The 27,998-nt window shown below is 50.2% G+C and overlaps 1 protein-coding gene across 2 annotated transcripts; it reads left to right on the top strand.

Moving 5' to 3' along the window:
• Positions 1–39: 39 nt before the first annotated feature.
• Positions 40–27,820, top strand: eif5b (eukaryotic translation initiation factor 5B). Of its 2 annotated transcripts, XM_075477358.1 has the most exons (27): positions 40–147; positions 4,234–4,350; positions 4,432–4,492; positions 4,566–4,718; positions 6,226–6,715; positions 6,793–6,929; positions 7,013–7,090; positions 9,237–9,387; positions 9,468–9,560; positions 9,681–9,797; positions 9,873–9,932; positions 10,056–10,085; positions 13,207–13,481; positions 13,561–13,668; positions 18,109–18,219; positions 18,293–18,360; positions 18,438–18,579; positions 18,690–18,821; positions 18,914–19,096; positions 19,173–19,334; positions 21,318–21,449; positions 21,527–21,658; positions 25,397–25,473; positions 25,694–25,858; positions 25,976–26,114; positions 26,193–26,354; positions 27,179–27,820. In XM_075477358.1, the coding sequence occupies exons 1-27, from the start codon at positions 113–115 to the stop codon at positions 27,284–27,286; spliced, it is 3,618 nt and encodes a 1,205-aa protein (XP_075333473.1). In that variant the 5' UTR covers positions 40–112; the 3' UTR covers positions 27,287–27,820. The 2 variants fall into 2 exon arrangements, with proteins under 2 accessions (XP_075333473.1, XP_075333474.1); XM_075477359.1 differs by lacking the exon at positions 10,056–10,085.
• The last annotated feature ends 178 nt before the right edge of the window (positions 27,821–27,998 follow it).

A 27,998-nucleotide genomic window follows, 5' to 3' on the forward strand; every position in this document is an offset into this window, starting at 1 on the left:
TGGAGTGAAGCTTCGTTGCAATTTGTCTGTAATAGACGATCTTTGCCCAATGTGAGCCGTCTTATGCGTTGCTCAGCAGAGAGCGAAGTAACCTCAGAACCACAACGGCAGGATGGGGAAGAAACAGAAGAAATCCGGAGAGGACAGGTAGGGAGAACCCGACCTGATACCGGGTGTCACCTGTCCACAGCGGGGGCGAGCTGTGGGAGCTTCGATGCCGCGTTAAAAACCCCCAAACTGGCCTGTTTCCCGCTGCTTACGTTGTTAGCTTAGCGGCTAGGTGTTAGCAGATGCTAACCACGAGTCACTGGACGTGTTTGAGCGCAGGTGATGCTATAAACAGCCTTAAAATGGCTTAAGTTGAATTACACAACAAGCAGGCCGGCAGACACGGGATCACCCGGGATAACCTCGGCGTCTGCGGTGCGCTTCTCACAACTTTGGGGCGCACATTAGCCGGCGCTTAGCTCAAAGCACCGGCGCAGTTAGCCTCTTTAGCTCCCTGACAGCCCACCAAACAGCCTCCAGCTGCCCAGGTGTGTTTACCTGGAGGCTCACCCCGCCCTGTGAGGCCAGGCCGCCCAGCGGCATGATGGAGCCCCTAAGGTGGGTGATACCTGCCCCAGGCCTGTGCTCACACCTGAGCAGGGACAGGTGTTTGTTTATGGGCAAACTTTCACTTAAATGTACAGCAACACACACCACAGCAGGAAACTGGTTTCCAACTGGTTTCCAGATGGTTTCCAACTGGTTTCCAACTGGTTTCCAGATGGTTTCCAGCTCAAAACAATATGCGTTCAACAGAGTAATACATTTGCATCACATATTCATTCTCCAGGAAAAAGTCAGACCTCACAATCGCTTGGCCCTATTTTCTCTCCCTTCGTATCACTGCCTGCTGTGCAGACCGAGCAGTGATATCAGAAAGCAGAAACCAAATCAGATGGGATTGAGCTTTTCATGCTAACAAACCCACATGTTGGGGTTCATGCTTCCATGCAAGCCGCAGCCTCGTCTATAAGCTAAAGCTTATTGGCCCTATTTTCTCTCCCTTCGTATCACTGCCTGCTGCCGATAGCTGCACCTGTTACGGTGTTTGCTGCTCGGAAGCAGGGGACTGCTCGGTCTGCACAGTCTGCACAGCACGTTTATCCGAAAGCAGAAAGTGTCCCAGAGGCAGGAGGTTTGAAAAGAAAAGCCCTCGAAAACATTTGAAATGTGTTTTTATCCAGTTATTTAAGATTCTTGTTGTTTTCTCACACCTGTGTGGTGTCATGTTAAACATGTTATTGAGTCATAGGACTTTATAGTACAGCTCTAACACGGTGGCAGGTGATTCTCACTCCTTATTACGTCATAGTTTTCATGCCCTGTTACCATAACGACCAGTAGGAGTTAGTGTTAGGAACAAGTTGGAAGTTTCTGGGTTTAAATGCTGCACGACCCCCCCAGTTTGTGAGAGAAAGAGAGGGCCAAACCTGGTTGTTTCAGTTGGGAAATGTGTGTCGGAGGTAGGATGAATTATTAATGTCTGTTTTTATCGGGGTGATGTGTGTGAAACCAGAATCTGACCAGAACATTGTGATATCTGAGTAAGAACAGAACAGGTAATATCAGACAGGGTGCCTTTAAAAAGAGTTAACTTACAGCACAGAAAACAGCTAAAATCGTATCGTTTGGAGAAGAAATAAACAATGATTTTTAAAGATTTAGTCTGAACAAAATCAGATGGAATTGAGCTTTTCATGCTAACAAGCCCACATGGTGGAGTTCAGGATTAAATGGCTGTTCATGTGGAGGCAGCTGGATGCACCGTGCTGCCCCACAGAGGAGGCTGGAGGCAGCTGGGGGCACCGTGCTGCCCCACAGAGGAGGCTGGGTGCACCGTGCTGCCCCGCAGAGGAGGCTGGAGGCAGCTGGGGGCACCGTGCTGCCCCACAGAGGAGGCTGGAGGCAGCTGGGGGCACCGTGCTGCCCCACAGAGGAGGCTGGGTGCACCGTGCTGCCCCTCAGAGGAGGCTGGGGGCAGCTGGGTGCACCGTGCTGCCCCACAGAGGAGGCTGGGGGCAGCTGGGTGCACCGTGCTGCCCCACAGAGGAGGCTGGGGGCAGCTGGGTGCACCGTGCTGCCCCACAGAGGAGGCTGGGGGCAGCTGGGTGCACCGTGCTGCCCCACAGAGGAGGCTGGAGGCAGCTGGGTGCACCGTGCTGCCCCACAGAGGAGGCTGGAGGCAGCATGCTGCCCCACAGAGGAGGCTGGGGGCAGCTGGGTGCACCGTGCTGCCCCACAGAGGAGGCTGGAGGCAGCTGGATGCACCGTGCTGCCCCGCTGCCCCGCAGAGGAGGCTGGAGGCAGCTGGATGCACCGTGCTGCCTCGCAGAGGAGGCTGGAGGCAGCTGGGTGCACCGTGCTGCCCCGCAGAAGAGGCTGGAGGCAGCTGGGTGCACCGTGCTGCCCCGCAGAGGAGGCTGGAGGCAGCTGGGTGCACCGTGCTGCCCCGCAGAGGAGGCTGGAGGCAGCTGGGTGCACCGTGCTGCCCCGCTGAGGAGGCTGGAGGCAGCTGGGTGCACCGTGCTGCCCCGCTGAGGAGGCTGGAGGCAGCTGGGTGCACCGTGCTGCCCCGCAGAGGAGGCTGGAGGCAGCTGGGTGCACCGTGCTGCCCCGCAGAGGAGGCTGGAGGCAGCTGGGTGCACCGTGCTGCCCCGCAGAGGAGGCTGGAGGCAGCTGGGTGCACTGTGCTGCCCCACAGAGGAGGCTGGAGGCAGCTGGGTGCACTGTGCTGCCCCACAGAGGAGGCTGGAGGCAGCTGGATGCACCGTGCTGCCCCGCTGAGGAGGCTGGAGGCAGCATGCTGCCCCACAGAGGAGGCTGGGGGCAGCTGGGTGCACCGTGCTGCCCCGCAGAGGAGGCTGGAGGCAGCTGGGTGCACCGTGCTGCCCCGCAGAGGAGGCTGGAGGCAGCTGGGTGCACCGTGCTGCCCCGCAGAGGAGGCTGGAGGCAGCTGGGTGCAGCTGGGTGCACCGTGCTGCCCCGCAGAGGAGGCTGGGTGCAGCTGGGTGCACCGTGCTGCCCCGCAGAGGAGGCTGGAGGCAGCTGGGTGCACCGTGCTGCCCCACAGAGGAGGCTGGAGGCAGCTGGGTGCAGCTGGATGCAGCATGCTGCCCCGCAGAGGAGGCTGGAGGCAGCTGGGTGCACCGTGCTGCCCCGCAGAGGAGGCTGGAGGCAGCTGGGTGCACCGTGCTGCCCCAGAGAGGAGGCAGGAGGCAGCTGGGTGCACCGTGTTGCCCCGCAGAGGAGGCTGGAGGCAGCTGGGTGCACCGTGTTGCCCCGCAGAGGAGGCTGGAGGCAGCTGGGTGCACCGTGTTGCCCCACAGAGGAGGCTGGAGGCAGCTGGGGGCAGCATGCTGCCCCGCAGAGGAGGCTGGAGGCAGCTGGGGGCACCGTGCTGCCCCGCAGAGGAGGCAGGAGGCAGCTGGGGGCACCGTGCTGCCCCGCAGAGGAGGCAGGAGGCAGCTGGGGGCACCGTGCTGCCCCGCAGAGGAGGCAGGAGGCAGCTGGGTGCACCGTGCTGCCCCACAGAGGAGCCTGGAGGCAGCTGGATGTTTGAGGGCGTTCTCACGGTCCTGCGTCGTGGTGTCTCTGGAATGTTTGTCTTTTTGTCCCAGTGAGATGAGGGAGCAGAAAGTGTCCCGGTAGCAGAAAGTGTCCCGGTAGCAGAAAGTGTCCCAGCGGCAGAAAGTGTCCCAGCGGCAGAAAGTGTCCCAGCGGCAGAAAGTGTCCCAGCAGCAGAAAGCAGAAAGTGTCCCGGCGTCAGAAAGTGTCCCAGCGGCAGAAAGTGTCCCAGCAGCAGAAAGCAGAAAGTGTCCCGGCGTCAGAAAGTGTCCCAGCGGCAGAAAGTGTCCCGGCGTCAGAAAGTGTCCCAGCGGCAGAAAGTGTCCCAGCAGCAGAAAGCAGAAAGTGTCCCAGCGGCAGAAAGTGTCCCAGCAGCAGAAAGCAGAAAGTGTCCCGGCGGCAGAAAGTGTCCCGGCGGCAGAAACTGTCCCGGCACACATTCAGCTCATTTGTTTCCAAAGCTCTCAGGTCTCTGCTGGACGGGAGATGAAAGGGATCGAAGAGTCAGCAGCTCATTGTTGTGAGACAAAAGGAAACCTTTCCCTCACCTCTGAGCAGCTTTGTTCTGACCATGTGACCCTGTTCCTGCTCACTGATTGGTTGTTTCTGACCCGTGTTCAGTGGCCGAGATGACGGCGTGGACATCGACGCTCTGGCGGCTGAGATCGAAGGAGCCGGAGCCTCCAAGGAGCCGAAAGGGAAGAAGAAGAAGAAAGGAGCCAAGAAGGATGACTTTGAGTAGGGCGCCGCTTCTTCTTCTGTTTGTGTTGCTGTGTGCGCTCTGAGCGGCGTGTAACCGTGTCTGTGCTCCTCCTGCAGCGAGGACGACATCCTGAAGGAGCTGGAGGAGCTGTCGCTGGAGACGGGAGGAAAGGCCAAGGTAAGCACACCCGAGGGACGCCTCACCCACCCACCCACCGGCTCCCACACCCACTCCGTCTCTCCCTCTGCAGAAAGGAGACACCACAGAAGAAGAGGTCGCAGAGCCTCCGAAGCCAGAGAAGAAGAAGACCAGAAAGGGAAAAAAGGGCGGAGTCAGTCTGGAGGAAGAGGAGGGCGATGAAGGCCACGCTGATGGAGAGAGGAACAGCGAACAGGACAAGAAGGTTAGAAGCTGAATTCATCCATTTACTGAAATAAAGATGAGCAGAAATCTGTTTCCTGATCCCAGAGCAGCTGAACGTCTGAAGTTCATCAGAGAGGAAACGATGCCGCTGAAAGTCACTCAGTGGGGTCACATGGCATTGAAAGGGTCGTTACGTAACGATTGCAGACGTAACGGTCGCTGACGTAACGGTCACGGACGTAACGATCAGAGACGTAACGGTCGCGGACGTAACGGTCGCAGACGTAACGATCAGAGACGTAACGATCGCGGACGTAACGATCGCGGACGTAACGATCAGAGACGTAACGGTCGCAGACGTAACGATCAGAGACGTAACGGTCGCAGACGTAACGATCAGAGACGTAACGGTCGCGGACGTAACGGTCGCGGACGTAACGGTCGCGGACGTAACGGTCGCAGACGTAACGATCGCAGACGTAACGATCAGAGACGTGACGATCGCAGACGTGACGGTCAGAGACGTAACAGGTTGCAGACGTAACGGTCGCAGACGTAACGGTCGCGGACGTAACGGTCGCGGACGTAACGGTCGCAGACACGTAACGGTCGCAGACACGTAACGATCGCAGAGACGTGACGGTCGCATACGTAACAGGTTGCAGACGTAACGGTCGCGCATACGTAACGGTCGCAGACACGTAACGATCGCAGAGACGTAACAGGTTGCATACGTAACGGTCGCGCATACGTAACGGTCGCAGACACGTAACGATCGCAGAGACGTGACGGTCAGAGACGTAACGGTCGCATACGTAACAGGTTGCAGACGTAACGGTCGCGCATACGTAACGGTCGCGCATGCGTAACGGTCGCGCATGCGTAACGGTCGCGCATGCGTAACGGTCGCAGACACGTAACGATCGCAGAGACGTAACAGGTTGCAGACGTAACGGTCGCGCATACGTAACGGTCGCAGACACGTAACGATCGCAGAGACGTGACGGTCAGAGACGTAACGGTCGCATACGTAACAGGTTGCAGACGTAACGGTCGCGCATACGTAACGGTCGCGCATGCGTAACGGTCGCAGACACGTAACGGTTGCAGACGTAACGGTCGCGCATACGTAACGGTCGCGCATACGTAACGGTCGCGCATACGTAACGGTCGCAGACACGTAACGGTTGCAGACGTTACACAGGCTCATGATCGATCGTTTCCACTCGCCCGATAGGACGACGACGGAAGACTTTCTACTTGCTCAAACTCAGAGTTCAGTTGCCCGGCAACCGTTTCTGTCGAGCCATCAAAGATGGAGTTGAATCTGAGCTCCTCTGGCTCTGATTAAAGCTTCCTTAGGTGCTAAATGTGCCCTAAATTCTTGGAAACGTTCAGGTTCTGCTTCCTCCTCCTGATGAGTTTGCACCCGGCAGATTGTTGGGATGGAAGTTTCTCTGGGACGACGTGTCCCCTCACTTAAAACGTCCTGAAATGTTTGCTGAAACTGTTGTGGTGTCCCCGTGTTTGTGTCTCTGCTCCTGCAGACGCCGCCCGCTGCGCCGGCGTCCGACTCCGAGGACGACAGCAGCTCGCTGTCACGCCTAAAGACCAAAGGTGGAAGGAAGGAAAAGAAAGCCTCCGAGTCCGACGAAGAGGAGGATCAGGACAAGGAGGAGGGGGAAAAGGAGAAGAAGGGAAAAGAGAAGGAGGACGAGTCGGAGGAGGACGAGCCCGCCTTTAGGAGAGACAAGAAGAAGAAGAAGAGGAACAAAGAAAAGAGCGAGGACGAGGGCGAGCAGAGCGACGAGGCAGGAGGCGTCAAGATGAAGACGGCGGCGCAGAAGAAGGCGGAGAAGAAGGAGAGGGACCGGAAGAAGAAGGAGGAGGAGAGGATGAAGCTGAAGAAGCAGAAGGAGAAGGAGGGCGAGGCCAAAACGGAGCCAGAGAAGAAGACGGCAGAGGCCACGCCCCTTCAGACGGCGCCTCCTGCAAGCGTAGCTGAGGGGCTGGAAGGGGCGGAGCCAGCAGCAGAAGGTATGACATCATTACTGTTTATTTTACCTGTTTGAAACAAGATGTCATCAGATGTTTTGTTTGTGTGTTTCCTGCAGGAGAAGAAGTAGAGGGAGACAAGAAGAAGAAGGACAAGAAGAAGAAGAAGGGAGAGAAGGAGAAGGAGGAGAAGAAGAAGGGACCCAGCAAGGCCGTCAAGGAGGCCATGAAGGAGGCCCTAGCCAAGATGAAGGAGGTGGGGCATTCTGGGAAATGGAGTTGTTGGATGGACGGGGGCGGCAAGTCGGCTGGTGGACTGAACATGTTTTGTCTTCGTAGGAGGAGGAGCGCGCCAAGAAAGACGAAGAAGAGCAGCAGAGGAGGCTGGAGGAGCTGGAGCAGCAGCGGCTGGAGCAGGTAAAACGGCACGAGGAGACAAAATAAAGTCCTTTCTGAGGCTGTTTGGCCCCGTTAGAGCGCCTCTTGCTTTAAATGTTCAATTCAGCTTTATTCATATAGCGCCAAATACATCAAATGTCATCTCAAGGCACGTAAAGTCCAATTCAAGCCAATTGGAATTCAATTCATTGTAATCGTAATTAATTACAAAATTATCCAATTCATTCATAGAGAGCCAATTCAAAAACCTAGCTAAGGAAACCAACAGATTGCACAGAAACTTGTCTTCAGTCCAATCTCCCGGCCTGAGCGTGCCTGAGGCGACTGTGGAAAGGAACGACTCCCTTTGAACAGGAAGAAACCTCTGGCAGAACCAGGAAGGGTGGCCATCTGCCTCCACCAGCTGGGGTTTGAGAGGACAGAAAAGAGGGAAAGAAACCACCGTAACACCATTCAAAGGATACCTGTTGGAACAGGGAAACACCAGTTAATGAGCACAATAATGTCACATGTACATAATATCATTTGAGAAATTAAACGGGGGAAAAAGAGAGTAAAGTGAGGAAAGGTGTGACAGATGAGGCCCCCCAGCAGGCTGGGCCTATAGCAGCTTAACTATGGGATGTTTCAGGGTCACCTGAGCCATCCCTAACTATAAGCTTTATCAAAAAGGAAAGTTTTAAGCCTGGTCTGAAAAGTGGAAAGGGTGTCTGCTTCCCAAAAATGTACTGGCAGCTTATTCCACAGAGAGGGGCCTGATAACTGAAGGATCTGCCTCCCAAACTGGCAGCTGGTTCCACAGAGAGGGGCCTGATAACTGAAGGATCTGCCTCCCAAACTGGCAGCTGGTTCCACAGAGAGGGGCCTGATAACTGAAGGCTCTGCCTCCCAAACTGGCAGCTGCTTCCACAGAGAGGGGCCTGATAACTGAAGGATCTGCCTCCCAAACTGGCAGCTGGTTCCACAGAGAGGGGCCTGATAACCGAAGGCTCTGCCTCCCAAACTGGCAGCTGGTTCCACAGAGAGGGGCCTGATAACTGAAGGCTCTGCCTCCCAAACTGGCAGCTGGTTCCACAGAGAGGGGCCTGATAACTGAAGGCTCTGCCTCCCAAACTGGCAGCTTATTCCACAGAGAGGGGCCTGATAACTGAAGGCTCTGCCTCCCAAACTGGCAGCTGCTTCCACAGAGAGGGACCTGATAACTGAAGGCTCTGACTCCCAAACTGGCAGCTGGTTCCACAGAGAGGGGCCTGATAACTGAAGGCTCTGCCTCCCAAACTGGCAGCTGGTTCCACAGAGAGGGGCCTGATAACTGAAGGCTCTGCCTCCCAAACCGGCAGCTGGTTCCACAGAGAGGGGCCTGATAACTGAAGGCTCTGCCTCCCAAACTGGCAGCTGGTTCCACAGAGAGGGGCCTGATAACTGAAGGCTCTGCCTCCCAAACTGGCAGCTGATTCCACAGAGAGGGGCCTGATAACTGAAGGCTCTGCCTCCCAAACTGGCAGCTTATTCCACAAGAGAGGGGCCTGATAACTGAAGGCTCTGCCTCCCAAACTGGCAGCTGGTTCCACAGAGAGGGGCCTGATAACTGAAGGCTCTGCCTCCCAAACTGGCAGCTGGTTCCACAGAGAGGGGCCTGATAACTGAAGGCTCTGCCTCCCAAACTGGCAGCTGGTTCCACAGAGAGGGGCCTGATAACTGAAGGCTCTGCCTCCCAAACTGGCAGCTGGTTCCTCAGAGAGGGGCCTGATAACTGAAGGCTCTGCCTCCCATTCTGCTTTTAGAAACTCTGGGAACCTCAAGTAAACCTGCAGTCTGAGAGCAAAGTGTTCTGTTAGGAAAATATCTTCTAATGAAATTTTTAAGATTTGATGGAGCTCGGTCATTCAGAGCTTTATATGTGAGGAGAAGAATCTTAAATTCTATTCTGAGTTTAACAGGGAGCCAATGAAGAGAAGCTAAAACTGGAGAAATATGATCTCTCCTGTTGGATCTCATCAAAACTCTGGCTGCAGCATTTTGGATCAACTGAAGGCTTTTCAGAGAATATGTGGGACGGCCCAATAATAAAGAATTACTGTAACAATCCTGAAGTAACAGATGCATGGAGCAGTTTTTCTGCATTTTCTGTCCTCTCTGAACTCTCTGTGTTTGGCCCCGTTAGGAGCGCCTGGAGCAGGAGCGAAAGGAGAAGAAGAAGCAGAAGGAGAAGGAGAGGAAGGAGCGGCTGAAGAAGGAGGGGAAGCTGCTGACCAAGGCCCAGAAAGAAGCCCGCGCCCGGGCCGAGGCCACGCTGAGGATCCTGCAGGCTCAGGGTCAGTGGGCGGCGCCGGCGCGGCAGCTTTCTGCTGGCGACCGCGAGCATGAACACGTTTTGATTTGTGCGTCTGTGCAGGCGTTGAGTTGCCATCCAAAGACTCGGTGCCAAAGAAGAAGCCAGTTTACGGAGACAAGAGGAGGAAGAAGCCCAGCGCCCAGACGCCCGAAGGTAGCTCCGCCTCCTGTAGCTCCGCCTCCTGTAGCCCCGCCTCCTGTGGCTCCGCCGCCGGCCCCCACGGACCAGCATGTGATTTATTTTTTTTTTTTAAACAACTCTTCTGTGTCTCAGAAACCTCGGAGGTGACCTCGCCCAACTCGGAGACCCCAGAGCCCGTTGCCATGGAGACGGAGGCGGAGAGGCCAGCGGCGGAGAGGCCACCGGCGAAGACGCCAGCGGCGGAGCCAGGTGAGCGCTGCAGGTGAGACGCTGTTGGAGGTGGGGAGTGATCAGAGGCTAAAGCTGCTTGTCCCGTGCGTGCAGAGGCCAAGCCGGACGCCGACGTGGACGACTGGGAGGCCATTGCCACCGACGAGGAGAAAGGTGAGCACGCCGCGGCCGCCATGTTTTACAGGGTGGTTTACAGGCTCCCACCTGATCCGGGGCAGCACCCGGACAGGAAGCAGTTCTGATGGCTGATTCTGACTTTTATCCATGAATGAACAGAGAGGAGCAGGAGAATCAGGCGGGAAGCAGGTACCGACGTGCTGCTGAGTAGTGCTGTGTGCTGTGTGCTGTAGGCGTCTTCTGTACTGATCAGGCATGTGTTTGGCGTGTGCTTTTAGCCGGGTGCAACACGTGTCCTTCATACCCGCTACCAGCTGGCTGCAGTTAGGCTGTTAGGGCTGAACGACTGGACTCATCCGCCCATTTGTTTTTATTCAAAGAGAAGTTAGACTTCAACCTGCAGGCCATGACACCCCAAAGGGAGAGAGCCCCCCCTCTGCACGTGCATGCTGTGTAACAATGAAACAGAAAACACGTCTAACGGCTCAGTTTCCTGGTTCTGTGTTTGAAACCGCATACTGCATACTACATACTTCCATACTGCATACTTCCATACTACATACTTCCATACTTCCATACTACATACTACATACTTACATACTACATACTGCATACTACATACTTCCATACTACATACTGCATACTACATACTTCCATACTACATACTGCATACTACATACTTCCATACTACATACTTCCATACTACATACTTCCATACTTCCATACTGCATACTTCCATACTACATACTACATACTTCCATACTACATACTTCCATACTTCCATACTACATACTACATACTTCCATACTACATACTTACATACTACATACTTCCATACTACATACTTCCATACTACATACTTCCATACTACATACTACATACTTCCATACTACATACTTACATACTACATACTTCCATACTACATACTACATACTTCCATACTACATACTTCCATACTTCCATACTACATACTACATACTTCCATACTACATACTTCCATACTTACATACTACATACTTCCATACTACATACTACATACTTCCATACTACATACTTCCATACTTCCATACTGCATACTACATACTTCCATACTACATACTTCCATACTACATACTTCCATACTACATACTTCCATACTACATACTTACATACTACATACTTCCATACTACATACTTCCATACTTCCATACTACATACTACATACTTCCATACTACATACTTCCATACTTACATACTACATACTTCCATACTACATACTACATACTTCCATACTACATACTTCCATACTTCCATACTACATACTTCCATACTACATACTACATACTACATACTTCCATACTACATACTACATACTTCCATACTACATACTGCATACTACATACTTCCAAACTACATACTTCCATACTACATACTGCATACTTCCATACTACATACTTACATACTACATACTTCCATACTACATACTGCATACTACATACTTCATGCTTCCATACTACATACTCATCGATCAGACAGTATGCAGAGCGTTTACCCACAATGCATTTCGCTCCTGCCCGAGCCGAAATCAGCCGACCTGAAGCTGATTTCTCTTAAGCTCTAAACTCTGTAAACTTTAGCAACATTTGAAACATTTTCAGGTGAGAAAGTAGTCGTTTAGATCCCCAACGTGTTGAAAACCTGACAAAATACCGGCTGTTTACAATTTTGTTCCCACGAATTCGGCGCTACTAAAGCTAGCCGCAGTGAGCAACGCACTTCCTGTTATTTTCACAAAATAAAACACCCGTTGCCTTTTATCATAGGGAAAGCCATTACCATACAATTGGTGCTTTTGTTTTGAAAACAGGAAGTGAACCTACCCTCGTTGTAGCTAGCTTGAAACTGCCGTTTTGACAGGAAATGACGATCGGCGACGTCACGTTACGTTGCATCTTGGGTAGTTTGAGTATGAGTAGTAACCTCATGATGCATACCCAACATTTAGGAGAATCTAGTATGCATCCTGGAACTTCTCGCTTACTCAAACTCGCTTACTAACTCAAAAAAGTTAGTATGAGTAGTAGGAGAAGTATGCGGTTTCGAACACAGCCATGGTTTTGTCTCCCGGCTGCTGATGGAGGCAGAAGCTGCACAGAGAAGACTTCCACCTGGAACTCTGGAACTCAGCCGGGCTCATCGTCTAGAATCAACTGCATCAGTGAAGTCCCGTCTGTGCACGAAACCTCCAGGCAGGAAATGGAGCTCCATTAGCTCCGTTAGCTCCGTTAGCTCCTCACATCAGAAAAACTGGGCTGAGTTCAGCCTGCAGGAACAGAAGAATCCACAGAGAGCAGCAAGCTGCACCTTAAAGGGACAGTTCGCCTCTTTTGACATGAAGCTGTATGACATCCCATATCAGCAACATCATTTATGAACATCTTCTTACCCCCTGCTGCGTCCTGTGAGCAGAGTTCCAGCCTCGTTTTGGTGTTGATGAAGGTAGTCCGGCTAGTTGGCTGGGGTCCCGAAAATAAAGCCTTTTGCTTCTCAAAACAATATGCGTTCAACAGAGTAATACATTTGCATCACAAAATGGTTCTCCAGGAAAGAGTCAGACCTCACAATCTCTTGGCCCTATTTTCTCTCCCTTCGTATCACTGCCTGCTGTGCAGACCGAGCAGACCGAGCAGCAAACACCGTAACAGGCGCGGCTGTCGGCAGGCGGCAGCAGGCAGTGATACGAAGGGAGAGAAAATAGGGCCAAGCGATTGTGAGCTCTGACTTTTTCCTGGAGAACGATTTTGTGATGCAAATGTATTACTCTGTTGAACGCATATTGTTCTGAGAAGCAAAACGCTTTATTTTTTAAACCCCAGCCAACTAGCCGGACTACCTTCATCAACACCAAAACGAGGCTGGAACTCTGCTCACAGGACGCAGCAGGGGGTAAGAAGATGTTCAGAAATGATGTTGCTGATATGGGATGTTACACAGCTTCATGTCCAAAGAGGCGAACTATCCCTTTAAATGAGAGACACTCTGCCCTGAACACGGCGGTGGAGACGCTCCATCATGTGACCTGAAATGATGCGCCCAATGTCCACTTTCTTTTGACACAATTCCACAAAACTTTGAGTCCCAGTTATTGGTTATTTTATTAAAAAAATATCTGGTAGTTTAAAAAAAGGTTTCATTGCTTTTATCAGTAAATGTTTTGTAGAGCAGTTTCTCCAGGTTTGTTTTTCGTTTCGCACCTAAAAGGCATGACAGTTTCCACTTTGTCACGTGTGACATCACAGGTGTGACATCACTAAACGTTTCTTTGTGTCAGAGCTGAAAAAAGTCCACATCGAGGTTAAAGAAGAGACGCACGCTGCCGCTCGGCACGCCGCCAGCGAGGAGGAGGACGACGAGGATGATGACGAGGACGAGGAGGAGGACGAAGACGATGAGGAGGAAAGCGAGGAGGACGGCGTGGTGGAGAATAAGGCGGCTCCGGCGGGGAAAAGGAGAGCGCCAAGCGAGGACGAGAGCAGCGAGAGCGAGGACGACGACGGGAGGACGAAGGAGGAGCGACTGTACGACCGGGCCAAGAGGAGGATAGAGGTGAGAGTCAGAAAAGCAGGAGGAGTGGGAGCTCGCCTCCTCTCAGCCATCTGACTGACCGCCGTTTGCGTCTCCGTAGAAACGCAGAGCGGAGAACTTGAAGAACACGGACTTGGAGCAGCTGAGATCGCCGGTGGTGTGTGTGCTCGGACACGTCGACACGGGCAAGACCAAGATCCTGGACAAGGTGAGCGACCGCTTGGCTCCGTCCCTCTGAAGCAGCCATGTTGGCTCCTTGTTGCATCCTTTACACACAGCGACTGCTTCCAGTCAGCGATGACATCACCGGGTGCTGAGTATCTCTGTGGTGATGCTGCCGGCTCCGGGGCTTTGGCCCTTTAGGTTCTGCAGCCTTTAGAGGCTCGTTCAAGGCCGACTGGCCTTTCAGGAATGTTTCATCTCTGAGAAACTCGGGTGTTTCCGTCCTGCTCAGAATTCTGTCTGCAGCAGCCGTAACAGCCCCAGTACCGTTTAACCGAGGAGCCGCTCTGCTTGGGCCATCGCTCCGACACAGGGTCATCTGTGAGTTCCACATGGTGAAATGGGTTCACCAGCTGTTTACTGACGTGTATCAGCTGCTGACCAGCTGTTTACTGACATGTATCAGCTTCTCACCAGCTGTTTACTGACATGTATCAGCTTCTCACCAGCTGTTTACTGACGCGTATCAGCTGCTCACCAGCTGTTTACTGACATGTATCAGCTGCTGACCAGCTGTTTACTGACATGTATCAGGTGTTTACTGACATGTATCAGCTGTTTACTGACATGTATCAGGTGTTTACTGACATGTATCAGCTGTTTACTGACATGTATCAGCTGTTTACTGACGTGTATCAGCTGTTTACTGACGTGTATCAGCTGTTTACAGCTGTTTACGGACGTGTATCAGCTGTTTACGGACGTGTATCAGCTGTTTACAGCTGTTTACGGACGTGTATCAGCTGTTTACAGCTGTTTACCAGCTGTTTACCAGCTGTTTACGGACGTGTAAAAGCTGTTTACGGACGTGTATCAGCTGTTTACGGACGTGTATCAGCTGTTTACGGACGTGTATCAGCTGTTTACAGCTGTTTACGGACGTGTATCAGCTGTTTACGGACGTGTGTAAGCTGTTTACAGCTGTTTACGGACGTGTCAGCTGTTTACAGCTGTTTACGGACGTGTATCAGCTGTTTACCAGCTGTTTACGGACGTGTATCAGCTGTTTACAGCTGTTTACGGACGTGTATCAGCTGTTTACGGACGTGTGTCAGCTGTTTACAGCTGTTTACTGACGTGTATCAGCTGTTTACCAGCTGTTTACGGACGTGTATCAGCTGTTTACGGACGTGTATCAGCTGTTTACTGACGTGTATCAGCTGTTTACGGACGTGTATCAGCTGTTTACGGACGTGTATCAGCTGTTTACAGCTGTTTACGGACGTGTATCAGCTGTTTACGGACGTGTGTCAGCTGTTTACAGCTGTTTACAGCTGTTTACGGATGTGTGTCAGCTGTTTATGGACGTGTATCAGCTGTTTACAGCTGTTTACGGACGTGTGTCAGCTGTTTACAGCTGTTTACGGACGTGTGTCAGCTGTTTACAGCTGTTTACGGACGTGTGTCAGCTGTTTACGGACGTGTGTCAGCTGTTTACAGCTGTTTACGGACGTGTATCAGCTGTTTACAGCTGTTTACGGACGTGTATCAGCTGTTTACGGACGTGTGTCAGCTGTTTACAGCTGTTTACGGACGTGTATCAGCTGCTCACCAGCTGTTTACTGACATGTATCAGCTGCTGACCAGCTGTTTACTGACATGTATCAGGTGTTTACTGACATGTATCAGCTGTTTACTGACATGTATCAGGTGTTTACTGACATGTATCAGCTGTTTACTGACATGTATCAGCTGTTTACTGACGTGTATCAGCTGTTTACTGACGTGTATCAGCTGTTTACAGCTGTTTACGGACGTGTATCAGCTGTTTACGGACGTGTATCAGCTGTTTACAGCTGTTTACGGACGTGTATCAGCTGTTTACCAGCTGTTTACGGACGTGTAAAAGCTGTTTACGGACGTGTATCAGCTGTTTACGGACGTGTATCAGCTGTTTACGGACGTGTATCAGCTGTTTACGGACGTGTATCAGCTGTTTACAGCTGTTTACAGCTGTTTACGGACGTGTATCAGCTGTTTACGGACGTGTGTCAGCTGTTTACAGCTGTTTACTGACGTGTATCAGCTGTTTACCAGCTGTTTACGGACGTGTATCAGCTGTTTACGGACGTGTATCAGCTGTTTACTGACGTGTATCAGCTGTTTACGGACGTGTATCAGCTGTTTACGGACGTGTATCAGCTGTTTACAGCTGTTTACGGACGTGTATCAGCTGTTTACGGACGTGTGTCAGCTGTTTACAGCTGTTTACGGACGTGTGTCAGCTGTTTATGGACGTGTATCAGCTGTTTACAGCTGTTTACGGACGTGTGTCAGCTGTTTACAGCTGTTTACGGACGTGTGTCAGCTGTTTACAGCTGTTTACGGACGTGTGTCAGCTGTTTACGGACGTGTGTCAGCTGTTTACAGCTGTTTACGGACGTGTATCAGCTGTTTACAGCTGTTTACGGACGTGTATCAGCTGTTTACGGACGTGTGTCAGCTGTTTACAGCTGTTTACGGACGTGTATCAGCTGCTCACCAGCTGTTTACTGACATGTATCAGCTGCTGACCAGCTGTTTACTGACATGTATCAGGTGTTTACTGACATGTATCAGCTGTTTACTGACATGTATCAGGTGTTTACTGACATGTATCAGCTGTTTACTGACATGTATCAGCTGTTTACTGACGTGTATCAGCTGTTTACTGACGTGTATCAGCTGTTTACAGCTGTTTACGGACGTGTATCAGCTGTTTACGGACGTGTATCAGCTGTTTACAGCTGTTTACGGACGTGTATCAGCTGTTTACCAGCTGTTTACGGACGTGTAAAAGCTGTTTACGGACGTGTATCAGCTGTTTACGGACGTGTATCAGCTGTTTACGGACGTGTATCAGCTGTTTACGGACGTGTATCAGCTGTTTACAGCTGTTTACAGCTGTTTACGGACGTGTATCAGCTGTTTACGGACGTGTGTAAGCTGTTTACAGCTGTTTACGGACGTGTGTCAGCTGTTTACAGCTGTTTACGGACGTGTGTCAGCTGTTTACAGCTGTTTACGGACGTGTATCAGCTGTTTACCAGCTGTTTACGGACGTGTATCAGCTGTTTACAGCTGTTTACGGACGTGTATCAGCTGTTTACGGACGTGTGTCAGCTGTTTACAGCTGTTTACGGACGTGTATCAGCTGTTTACCAGCTGTTTACGGACATGTATCAGCTGTTTACGGACGTGTATCAGCTGTTTACCAGCTGTTTACGGACATGTATCAGCTGTTTACGGACGTGTATCAGCTGTTTACGGACGTGTATCAGCTGTTTACGGACGTGTATCAGCTGTTTACGGACGTGTATCAGCTGTTTACAGCTGTTTACGGACGTGTATCAGCTGTTTACGGACGTGTATCAGCTGTTTACGGACGTGTGTCAGCTGTTTACAGCTGTTTACGGACGTGTGTCAGCTGTTTACGGACGTGTATCAGCTGTTTACAGCTGTTTACGGACGTGTATCAGCTGTTTACGGACGTGTGTCAGCTGTTTACAGCTGTTTACGGACGTGTGTCAGCTGTTTACGGACGTGTATCAGCTGTTTACAGCTGTTTACGGACGTGTGTCAGCTGTTTACAGCTGTTTACGGACGTGTGTCAGCTGTTTACAGCTGTTTACGGACGTGTGTCAGCTGTTTACAGCTGTTTACGGACGTGTGTCAGCTGTTTACAGCTGTTTACGGACGTGTATCAGCTGTTTACCAGCTGTTTACGGACGTGTAAAAGCTGTTTACGGACGTGTATCAGCTGTTTACAGCTGTTTACGGACGTGTATCAGCTGTTTACGGACGTGTGTCAGCTGTTTACAGCTGTTTACGGACGTGTATCAGCTGTTTACAGCTGTTTACGGACGTGTATCAGCTGTTTACGGACGTGTGTCAGCTGTTTACAGCTGTTTACGGACGTGTATCAGCTGTTTACCAGCTGTTTACGGACGTGTATCAGCTGTTTACCAGCTGTTTACTGACGTGTATCAGCTGTTTACGGATGTGTATCAGCTGTTTACCAGCTGTTTACTGACATGTATCAGCTGTTCAATAAATCTCTACCGGTTCTTTTCTGTTGGTTTTCCAACCCTTTACTTTTTTAATGTTTGCTTACATGAACTGGCAGCTTGATGTCTTTTGATTATTTCCAGCTGTTGACCGACTTGGACATCACCTGTTTCGTCCCAGCTCCTTACGCACTTATTTGTTTCCTAAATCGTCTTCCCATCTGTCTAGGTACCTAACTTACTGCAGTTACTCCAGCACTAGTTATCCTCTTAGCTGTTTGGCTTTGGAAGAAAATGCATTTATGATTTCTGGTGACCTCAAGTTCTTTTGCCTACCGATGTGGAACACACTTATTGGAAGTCGCTTTGGATAAAAGCGTCTGCAGAATGACCGTAATGTAATGGAATGTAATGTGATGTAATCCTCTGTCTGCCTGCAGCTGCGACACACCCACGTTCAGGACGGCGAGGCCGGAGGAATCACTCAGCAGATCGGCGCCACAAACGTCCCGAAGGAGACGATCGAGGAGCAGACAAAGATGGTTAAAAATGTAGGAGCTCTCACTCTGACAGATAAATGCTGCTCTGTGTTCACGCTGTTTCTAACTGGAGGCGTTTGTGCAGTTCGACAAAGAAATCGTTAAGATCCCCGGCATGCTGATCATCGACACTCCCGGACACGAGTCCTTCAGGTAACGCCCGTCCTCACCGGCCGTCCCCCGTCTGTCCTCAGTGACCCGTCTCACCCGTCTTTCTGTCCTCTGTGCAGTAACCTGAGGAACCGCGGCAGCTCGCTGTGCGACATCGCCATCCTGGTGGTGGACATCATGCACGGCCTGGAGCCCCAGACGCTGGAGTCCATCAACCTGCTGAAGGAGAAGAAGTGTCCCTTCATCGTCGCCCTCAACAAGGTCTGCCAGCTGCGTGCCACCTCCCGCGGCGTCCCCTTCTTCTTCTTCTCCTTCTTCTTCTTCTTCTTCTTCTTCTTCTGTTTTCTGACTGCGCGGCTGTTTCCCTTCAGATCGACCGTCTGTACGACTGGAAGAAAAGTCCGGACACCGACGTCGTGGCCACGCTTAAGAAGCAGAAGAAGAACACCAAGGACGAGTTCGACGAGCGGGCCAAGGCCATCATCGTGGAGTTCGCTCAGCAGGTGTGGGCCGTGACATCATCGCCGACCAGCCAATCGCAGCCCTGGACCATCGCCTCCGTTCTTTTCTTTGAAACTCTTCCGTCTCCCTGCAGGGTCTGAACGCCGCGCTGTTCTTCGAGAACAAAGACCCCAGGACGTTCGTGTCGCTGGTTCCCACCTCGGCCCACAGCGGCGACGGGATGGGAAACCTCATCGCCCTATTGGTCGAGCTGACCCAGACCATGTTGGCCCGCCGGTTAGCGCACTGCGACGAGCTGCGCGCTCAGGTCATGGAGGTGAGTGTCTGCGCCGCTGGCTGTCCGACGGCTCCTTCTCGGGCCGTCTGACCGCCGTCTGTCCCCGTGCGCTCAGGTGAAGGCGCTGCCCGGCATGGGAACCACGATAGACGTCATCCTGATCAACGGCCGCCTGCGGGAGGGAGAGACCATCATCGTTGCGGGGGTGGAGGGACCCATTGTCACGCAGATCAGAGGACTGCTGCTGCCCCCCCCTCTGAAGGAGCTCCGAGTCAAGGTGAGCCGCTTCCCTTTGAGTTTCCCACATCTGTGAATCCCAGAATAATTAAAGGAAGAACGGCCTCCTCCACCCAGGATCCCGTTTAAGCCGAGACCCTACAGGTGAACATTTTAAAATAATGGATATCACAATGAAACTTCCTCAGTTGATTACCTATACAAGTATGAAAAAAAAATGTATTACAAGTTTTAGAAATTTGTATGTTTAATTATGCAAATGAGGCATTATCTCATTAAATATGCGCACATTTACATATATTTCTGGAAGATAGAGCTGAACATATGATAAAGCCAGGTGCAAAATTCTTTTTTCATTTTGTTTACACACAAAATGAAAAGAAAATTCCCGAAGGATTTCAGGATATCTGCTTTCATTTCCTTGGAAATCAAAATATACTGTCCATAGCCTAAAAAACATTGATTTTCGCCATATTTTTTTATTATAATTTCACATAAATAAGGCCAGGAATGATTTATAAACAAATCCTTCTGTAAATATCTTCAGAATACTGCTAAGTGTATAACTGGAAAGTTTGGTGTGAGTAGGTGCTCCATAGGCTGAGATATTGATACTGGAAAAATACAAAAAACTGATTTTGAGAAAACGGCATTTAAAGATTTTAATAGGGGAATTTAATACATTTGTATTAGAAACAATTGCTCAAAAACAGAATAAATGCTCAGGCCCTTAGTAATACTAATATTGAATAAATGCATCTTATTAATAAAGAATACAAGCTCAATACAATAAAAGTGACCAGCCGCTGTCATTAACTCGGTTTCCTAGCGACAGTTTACGGTCAGCTGTGCTGCTTCCCGATGCTTCATCAGCTGATCTAATAGATTTTATTTTACTGCATCTTGCAAAGCGCAATTGTTGCTTTCTTTTCTTTGAAAGTTGCGGTTTTCTGGGGCATTTTCTGAGATTCCTTGAAAGCTAAACACGGGAGCGTCAGAGTCGACCGTGTGATGCGTCTGAGCCAATCACGTTAGCAGAAACCAGCAGCAGCCAATGAGATTCTGTCATTAGCTTTAAATCCACCTTTAGACATTCACGATTGGTTACTGATAGAAAGGAAGATGACATATCATTGTGCAGGAGACTCAGAGCTTTCCAACGATACCGGCGTAGGTACCAGATCGGCTCGGGGGCCGTCGTCTGCTGAACACGTCACACAACATGGCCGTACGCTGGAATGGGAGTACATTGTGATTGGCTGTACGTCGGACAGTTGTGATTGGCTCGTTCTTCTTTCATCTTATAACCTTATGTGTGCCTTGAACATGTACAACCCGATTTACTTTTGTGCATACATGCCACATGTTTTTGTACATTTTGTTAAAAATCTTTAATAAATAAAAAAAAGAAAGAAAAGTTCACAAGTTGATTGGCTCAGACAAACTTCGTTGCGTTCGACTTTCACGACGGATAGATAGTTAGATAGTTAGAAAGATGGACAGATAGATGACATTTCTTTGAGCTTTTTTTCAGTATGTGTATTTGTCTTATTTACCTAGACTATATATATATATATATATATATATATATATATATATATATATATTTTGTTACGTTTACTATGGCTACTACAGCCAATCATTACTGTCCGACGTACAGCCAATCACAATGTACTCCCATTCAAGCGGACAGCCATGCTGTGTGACGTTATCAGACGACGACGGAACCCGAGCCGATCTGGTACCTACAGCGGTCATGAAAGACTTCACTAAATAGACGAAGCTCGACACGGCGCGTTGGAATGCTAACTTTTTGGTAAATTCGGGTGAAACGCACTGCCGCGAGTAAACAAAATGTAATAAAATAAACATTTTAATGTATGTTTTCAACGTTTTCTTTATAGCAGGTTGAAAGAACACATATTGAACGAGTAGACTGGCCCAAAATCTCAAAATTGACCATGAAAAATCCCTGTTTTTGCCTGCCGTGTCTCACCTTAACCGTCTGATCTGTCGCCCGCAGAGTCAGTACGAGAAGCACAAGGAGGTGTCGACGGCTCAGGGGGTGAAGATTCTGGGCAAAGACCTGGAGAAGGCGCTGGCAGGGCTCCCCCTGCTGGTGGCCCACAAAGACGACGAGGTCCCCGTCCTCAGGGTAAGGCTCACGTTTCCCCCGCCTGCACTCTGAGCTCGTTCAGGCGCCCGGCTGACCGACTCTCTGCTGGTTCTCAGGACGAACTGGTGCGGGAGCTCAAACAGACGCTGAGCTCCATCAAGCTGGAGGAGAAGGGGGTTTACGTCCAGGCGTCCACGCTGGGGTCCCTGGAGGCTCTGCTGGAGTTCCTGCGGACGTCCAAAGTCCCTGTGAGTACCAGAATCTTTAGCCGGCACACGGTCCGGTCCAACAGAGGCCTGAGTTTAAGGCCTCTGAGGGATGGAGGTCCAGCTTTTCTTCCTTTAGCTCACCATGATGGGAACACCCCTGAAACGGCTTCCTGCTGCTGTCCGTCTGCGGGGAGTTTTCGGAGCTTTCACTTGTTTTAGCATCTTTGCTTCCGGATGCTCCGATGTAAACGCTGCTATTTGTGCTTGTTAAAGGGATAGTTCGCCTCTTTTGACGTGAAGCTGTATGACATCCCATATCAGCAACATCATTTATGAACATCTTCTTACCCCCTGCTGCGTCCTGTGAGCAGAGTTCCAGCCTCGTTTTGGTGTTGATGAAAGTAGTCCGGCTAGTTGGCTGGGGTTTAAAAAATAAAGCGTTTTTTTTTTTTTTTTTTACATAAATAAATAAATCAATTTTTTTTCTAAAACTTTAATTTAAAAAAATAAATAAAAATGATTTTTTTTTTTTTTTTTTTTTTAATAATAATTTTTTTTTTTTTTTTTTAATTTTAGAAAATAAAGCGTTTTGCTTCTCAAAACAATATGCGTTCAACAGAGTAAAACATTTGCATCACAAATTGGTTCTCCTGGATAAAGTCAGACCTCACAATCGCTTGGCCCTATTTTCTCTCCCTTTCTTATCACTGCCTGCTGCCGACAGCCGCGCCTGTTACGCTGTTTGCTGCTCGCTCTGCACAGCAGGCAGTGATACGAAGGGAGAGAAAATAGGGCCAAGCGATTTTGAGGTCTGACTTTTTCCTGGAGAACCATTTTGTGATGCAAATGTATTACTCTGTTGAACGCATATTGTTTTGAGAAGCAAAAGGCTTTATTTTTTAAACCCCAGCCAACTAGGCGGACTACCTTCATCAACACCAAAACGAGGCTGGAACTCTGCTCACAGGACGCAGCAGGGGGTAAGAAGATGTTCAGAAATGATGTTGCTGATATGGGATGTCATACAGCTTCATGTCCAAAGAGGCGAACTATCCCTTTAAGCGCCACTTCGCTGTATTTTCTCCTGAGCAGCAGTTGTGAAAGCTGCTTCCTCATTTCTCAGGTTATTTACCTGTCGATTGTCTGTTTTAGTGATGCTCCGATCAGCATTTTTTGGACCGATCACCAAAATCATGATCTGCCCGATTGCCGATCACGGAAGGAATCGGATATTTCCATGCCTTTCATCTAGCAGAGAGTGCACCATTTATAGAAATTAAACTGCCAGAGGTAGCTGGGGACATGTAGAACAAGAATCTGGTGGAGTCAGCAGAGAACATTTTGATTTGGTTCTAAATGAAGTTTTCAAATCTGACTATGCAGAAATGAGTTTGATTCTGAATATGCTTCAATAATTTTATTCTATCATTTTGTTTTAATCATTAATCATTGTAGTAAAAAAAAACAACCAAGTAATGACAGGTGTATGTATTCCAACAAATGAAAAATCAACTTAGATGTAGATTTCTGAGTTTACGGGGTGCACTTGAATGCACCATGAATCCGCTCACACGCTTTACCGTACGACGCGATGTAAACGGGCACTCGATTTTCAAGTGTAGCTAGCGCGACCGTGCCTCTCCGAAGCGCAGATGGCGTGACCGCAGTAAGTTTCACATCTTTCTGACACACTTTGAAGAAATTCCAGACAGGAGAGGTCATGTTGTCGAGATGCACTGTAGAGGTTTTGCCTGTTCGGTTCTGTACACACGTCACGTACCACATTAGAAAGTGGTCGCTAGTAATTTACATTAAAAAAAAAAGCTAGTAATTTACGTCACGTGATCGGTTTTTTGATCGGCATATTTTTCCGATCGCCGATCAGGCTATTTTTGGGAATTATCGGCCGATCATGATCGGCAGCCGATCGATCGGAGCATCACTAGTCTGTTTGCCTCTTTCTGTGTTATCACCTGCTGACTGAGCTGTTTCCTGTCCTGACGTGCACTTCCCTCAGAGGCACATCGGACCCAATCTGTGTCAGAACACTGAGAAACTACAGGAAGTTCTGACCTCAGAACGCTGAGAAACTACAGGAAGTTCTGACCTCAGAACGCTGAGAAACTACAGGAAGTTCCTGACCTCAGAACGCTGAGAAACTACAGGAAGTTCCTGACCTCAGAACGCTGAGAAACTACAGGAAGTTCCTGACCTCAGAACGCTGAGAAACTACAGGAAGTTCCTGATCTCAGAACGCTGAGAAACTACAGGAAGTTCCTGACCTCAGAACGCTGAGAAACTACAGGAAGTTCCTGACCTCAGAACTCTGAGAAACTACAGGAAGTTCCTGACCTCAGAACGCTGAGAAACTACAGGAAGTTCCTGACCTCAGAACGCTGAGAAACTACAGGAAGTTCCTGACCTCAGAACGCTGAGAAACTACAGGAAGTTCCTGACCTCAGAACTCTGAGAAACTACAGGAAGTTCCTGACCTCAGAACGCTGAGAAACTACAGGAAGTTCCTGACCTCAGAACGCTGAGAAACTACAGGAAGTTCCTGACCTCAGAACGCTGAGAAACTACAGGAAGTTCCTGACCTCAGAACGCTGAGAAACTACAGGAAGTTCCTGACCTCAGAACTCTGAGAAACTACAGGAAGTTCCTGACCTCAGAACGCTGAGAAACTACAGGAAGTTCCTGACCTCAGAACGCTGAGAAACTACAGGAAGTTCTGACCTCAGAACGCTGAGAAACTACAGGAAGTTCCTGACCTCAGAACACTGAGAAACTACAGGAAGTTCTGACCTCAGAACGCTGAGAAACTACAGGAAGTTCCTGACCTCAGAACGCTGAGAAACTACAGGAAGTTCCTGACCTCAGAACTCTGAGAAACTACAGGAAGTTCCTGACCTCAGAACGCTGAGAAACTACAGGAAGTTCCTGATCTCAGAACACTGAGAAACTACAGGAAGTTCCTGACCTCAGAACGCTGAGAAACTACAGGAAGTTCCTGACCTCAGAACTCTGAGAAACTACAGGAAGTTCCTGACCTCAGAACGCTGAGAAACTACAGGAAGTTCCTGACCTCAGAACACTGAGAAACTACAGGAAGTTCCTGACCTCAGAACGCTGAGAAACTACAGGAAGTTCCTGATCTCAGAACTCTGAGAAACTACAGGAAGTTCCTGACCTCAGAACGCTGAGAAACTACAGGAAGTTCCTGACCTCAGAACGCTGAGAAACTACAGGAAGTTCCTGACCTCAGAACGCTGAGAAACTACAGGAAGTTCCTGACCTCAGAACGCTGAGAAACTACAGGAAGTTCCTGACCTCAGAACGCTGAGAAACTATAGGAAGTTCCTGACCTCAGAACTCTGAGAAACTACAGGAAGTTCCTGACCTCAGAACGCTGAGAAACTACAGGAAGTTCCTGACCTCAGAACGCTGAGAAACTACAGGAAGTTCCTGACCTCAGAACGCTGAGAAACTACAGGAAGTTCCTGACCTCAGAACGCTGAGAAACTACAGGAAGTTCCTGACCTCAGAACGCTGAGAAACTACAGGAAGTTCCTGACCTCAGAACACTGAGAAACTACAGGAAGTTCCTGACCTCAGAACGCTGAGAAACTACAGGAAGTTCCTGACCTCAGAACGCTGAGAAACTACAGGAAGTTCTGACCTCAGAACGCTGAGAAACTACAGGAAGTTCCTGACCTCAGAACGCTGAGAAACTACAGGAAGTTCCTGACCTGTGTGTGTGTTTGTGTGTGTCTGCAGTACGCTGGCATCAACATCGGTCCGGTTCACAAGAAGGACGTGATGAAGGCGTCCGCCATGTTGGAGCACGACGTACAGTAGGTCCCCCCCCCCCCCTGCTTCCTGCCTGTAGTTTTAATCAGGATGTGAACAGAACATTTAATCAGGATGTGAACGGAACATTTAATCAGGATGTGAACAGAACATTTAATCAGGATGTGAACAGAACATTTAATCAGGATGTGAACAGAACAGGAACTCAGAGCCTCTGGTTCTCCGCCTCTGAACCTGAGCGATGACCTCGTGTTGTTGCCGTAGGTACGCCGTGATCCTGGCGTTTGACGTGAAGGTGGAGCGGGAGAGTCAGGAGATGGCCGACAGTCTGGGGGTCCGGATCTTCTGGGCTGAAATCATCTACCACCTGTTTGATGCGTTCACCAAATACAGAGAGGACTACAAGAAGGCCAAACAAGACGAGTTCAAGTAGGAGAACCTCTTAAACCTCTAACTCTCTGGCAGCTTTTAGAAGCAGTTAGCGTCCCTCCTCAGGGATCAGCGCTCCGTGTTAAAGGCTATTCTGGGTTCTTTGGCTGTTTTCAGGAATATTGCCGTGTTCCCAGCGAAGCTGCGGGTCCTTCCTCAGTTCATCTTTAACTCCAGAGACCCCATAGTGATGGGGGTCACCGTGGAGGCCGGGGTCCTGAAGCAGGGGACGCCGCTCTGCGTTCCCAGCAAAGGGGTGAGACGCGCTCAGAGACGCTGTGCTCGAGTGTTTTAACCCCGCATGTCATAACCACTTTGTTCCTGCGTGTTTCAGTTTGTGGACATCGGCATTGTCACCAGCATCGAGGTGAATCACAAGTCTGTGGACACGGCCAAGAAGGGCCAGGAGATCTGCATCAAGATCGAGCCCATCCCCGGAGAGTCGCCCAAGATGTACGGGCGTCACTTTGAAGCCACCGACATCATCGTCACCAAGGTGAGGAGTTCCCTCTCTCAGAAGGTAGTCCGGCTAGTTGGCTGGGGTTTAAAAAATAAAGTGTTTTGCTTCTCAAAACAATATGCGTTCAAAAGAGTAATACATTTGCATCACAAAATCGTTCATCCAGGAAAAAGTCAGACCTCACAATCTCTTGGCCCTATTTTCTCTCCCTTCGTGTCACTGCCTGCTGTGCAGACCGAGCAGCAAACACCGTAACAGGCGCGGCAGCAGGCAGTGATACGAAGCGTAGTAACGGCGGCTGCTGCGTAGTAACGGCGGCTGCTGCGTAGTAACGGCGGCTGCTGCGTAGTAACGGCGGCTGCTGCGTGTAGTAACGGCGGCTGCTGCGTAGTAACGGCGGCTGCTGCGTGTAGTAACGGCGGCTGCTGCGTGTAGTAACGGCGGCTGCTGCGTGTAGTAACGGCGGCGGCTGCTGCGTGTAGTAACGGCGGCTGCTGCGTGTAGTAACGGCGGCTGCTGCGTGTAGTAACGGCGGCGGCTGCTGCGTGTAGTAACGGCGGCTGCTGCGTGTAGTAACGGCGGCTGCTGCGTAGTAACGGCGGCTGCTGCGTAGTAACGGCGGCTGCTGCGTAGTAACGGCGGCTGCTGCGTGTAGTAACGGCGGCTGCTGCGTGTAGTAACGGCGGCTGCTGCGTGTAGTAACGGCGGCGGCTGCTGCGTGTAGTAACGGCGGCTGCTGCGTGTAGTAACGGCGGCTGCTGCGTGTAGTAACGGCGGCGGCTGCTGCGTGTAGTAACGGCGGCTGCTGCGTGTAGTAACGGCGGCTGCTGCGTGTAGTAACGGCTGCTTTTTTCTTTCAGATCACTCGGGCATCCATCGACGCTCTGAAGAACTGGTTCAGAGACGAGATGCAGAAGTCGGACTGGCAGCTGATCATGGAGCTGAAGAAGACCTTTGAGATCATCTGAAGGACCTGAAACACAAAAACATCCAATCTTCCTCCGTCAGACGTCGAGGCGGAAACGGAGGCAGAAAAATGATAAAAAAAGAGAAAGCCGTGTTTTTCTGTGAGAAACGAAGCGTTTTTTCCACTGTTGTAAACAGTGATAGTTTAGACTTCACACACACTCAGTATTCCAACGTGCCTGTTCTTCAGCATCAACGTTGTCATCTTTTCTTCTTCGTGGTCCCTGCTCTGATTTGTGGCTGCTGCTTCACGTCCCAGGCTCCGCCCCCTTCCTCCTCAGACTGACGCTAACGAGCGAAGCGAGGACGGCGGCGGGCAGCGCCGAGCAGAAAAAACTGAATTTTTTAGTTTTTTTTTTCCTTTCAGAGCAGCAGCAACGCTGTGGAGTTCACTGACTTTGAAAAGGTGACTTTTACTTTGCTGTGCGGTGTGGCGGCCATGTTGGGAGGCGGAGGAGCAGATGAGTGACGGAGAAGATTTTAAACTGTTTTTGCTGCAACTGCTGATGTAATAAATTCCCATGATTCTAATGAAACGTTGAGTTTGAGTCTTCAGTTCAGACGCCTGGTTAATCTGGCAGATTAAAGCCACCGCAGAGAAGTTTGTGAACCCTCAAACCGTGTTCTGCTGGCTGGTTTCTTCAGGTCACCAACTTAAGGGCTAATGACTTAAAGGGGAACTGCGGTGTTTTCAACATTAAGCCTCTTTTCTGA

Source organism: Odontesthes bonariensis, chromosome 11 (genome assembly GCF_027942865.1).
Source record: "Odontesthes bonariensis isolate fOdoBon6 chromosome 11, fOdoBon6.hap1, whole genome shotgun sequence".
NCBI lineage: Eukaryota > Metazoa > Chordata > Actinopteri > Atheriniformes > Atherinopsidae > Odontesthes > Odontesthes bonariensis.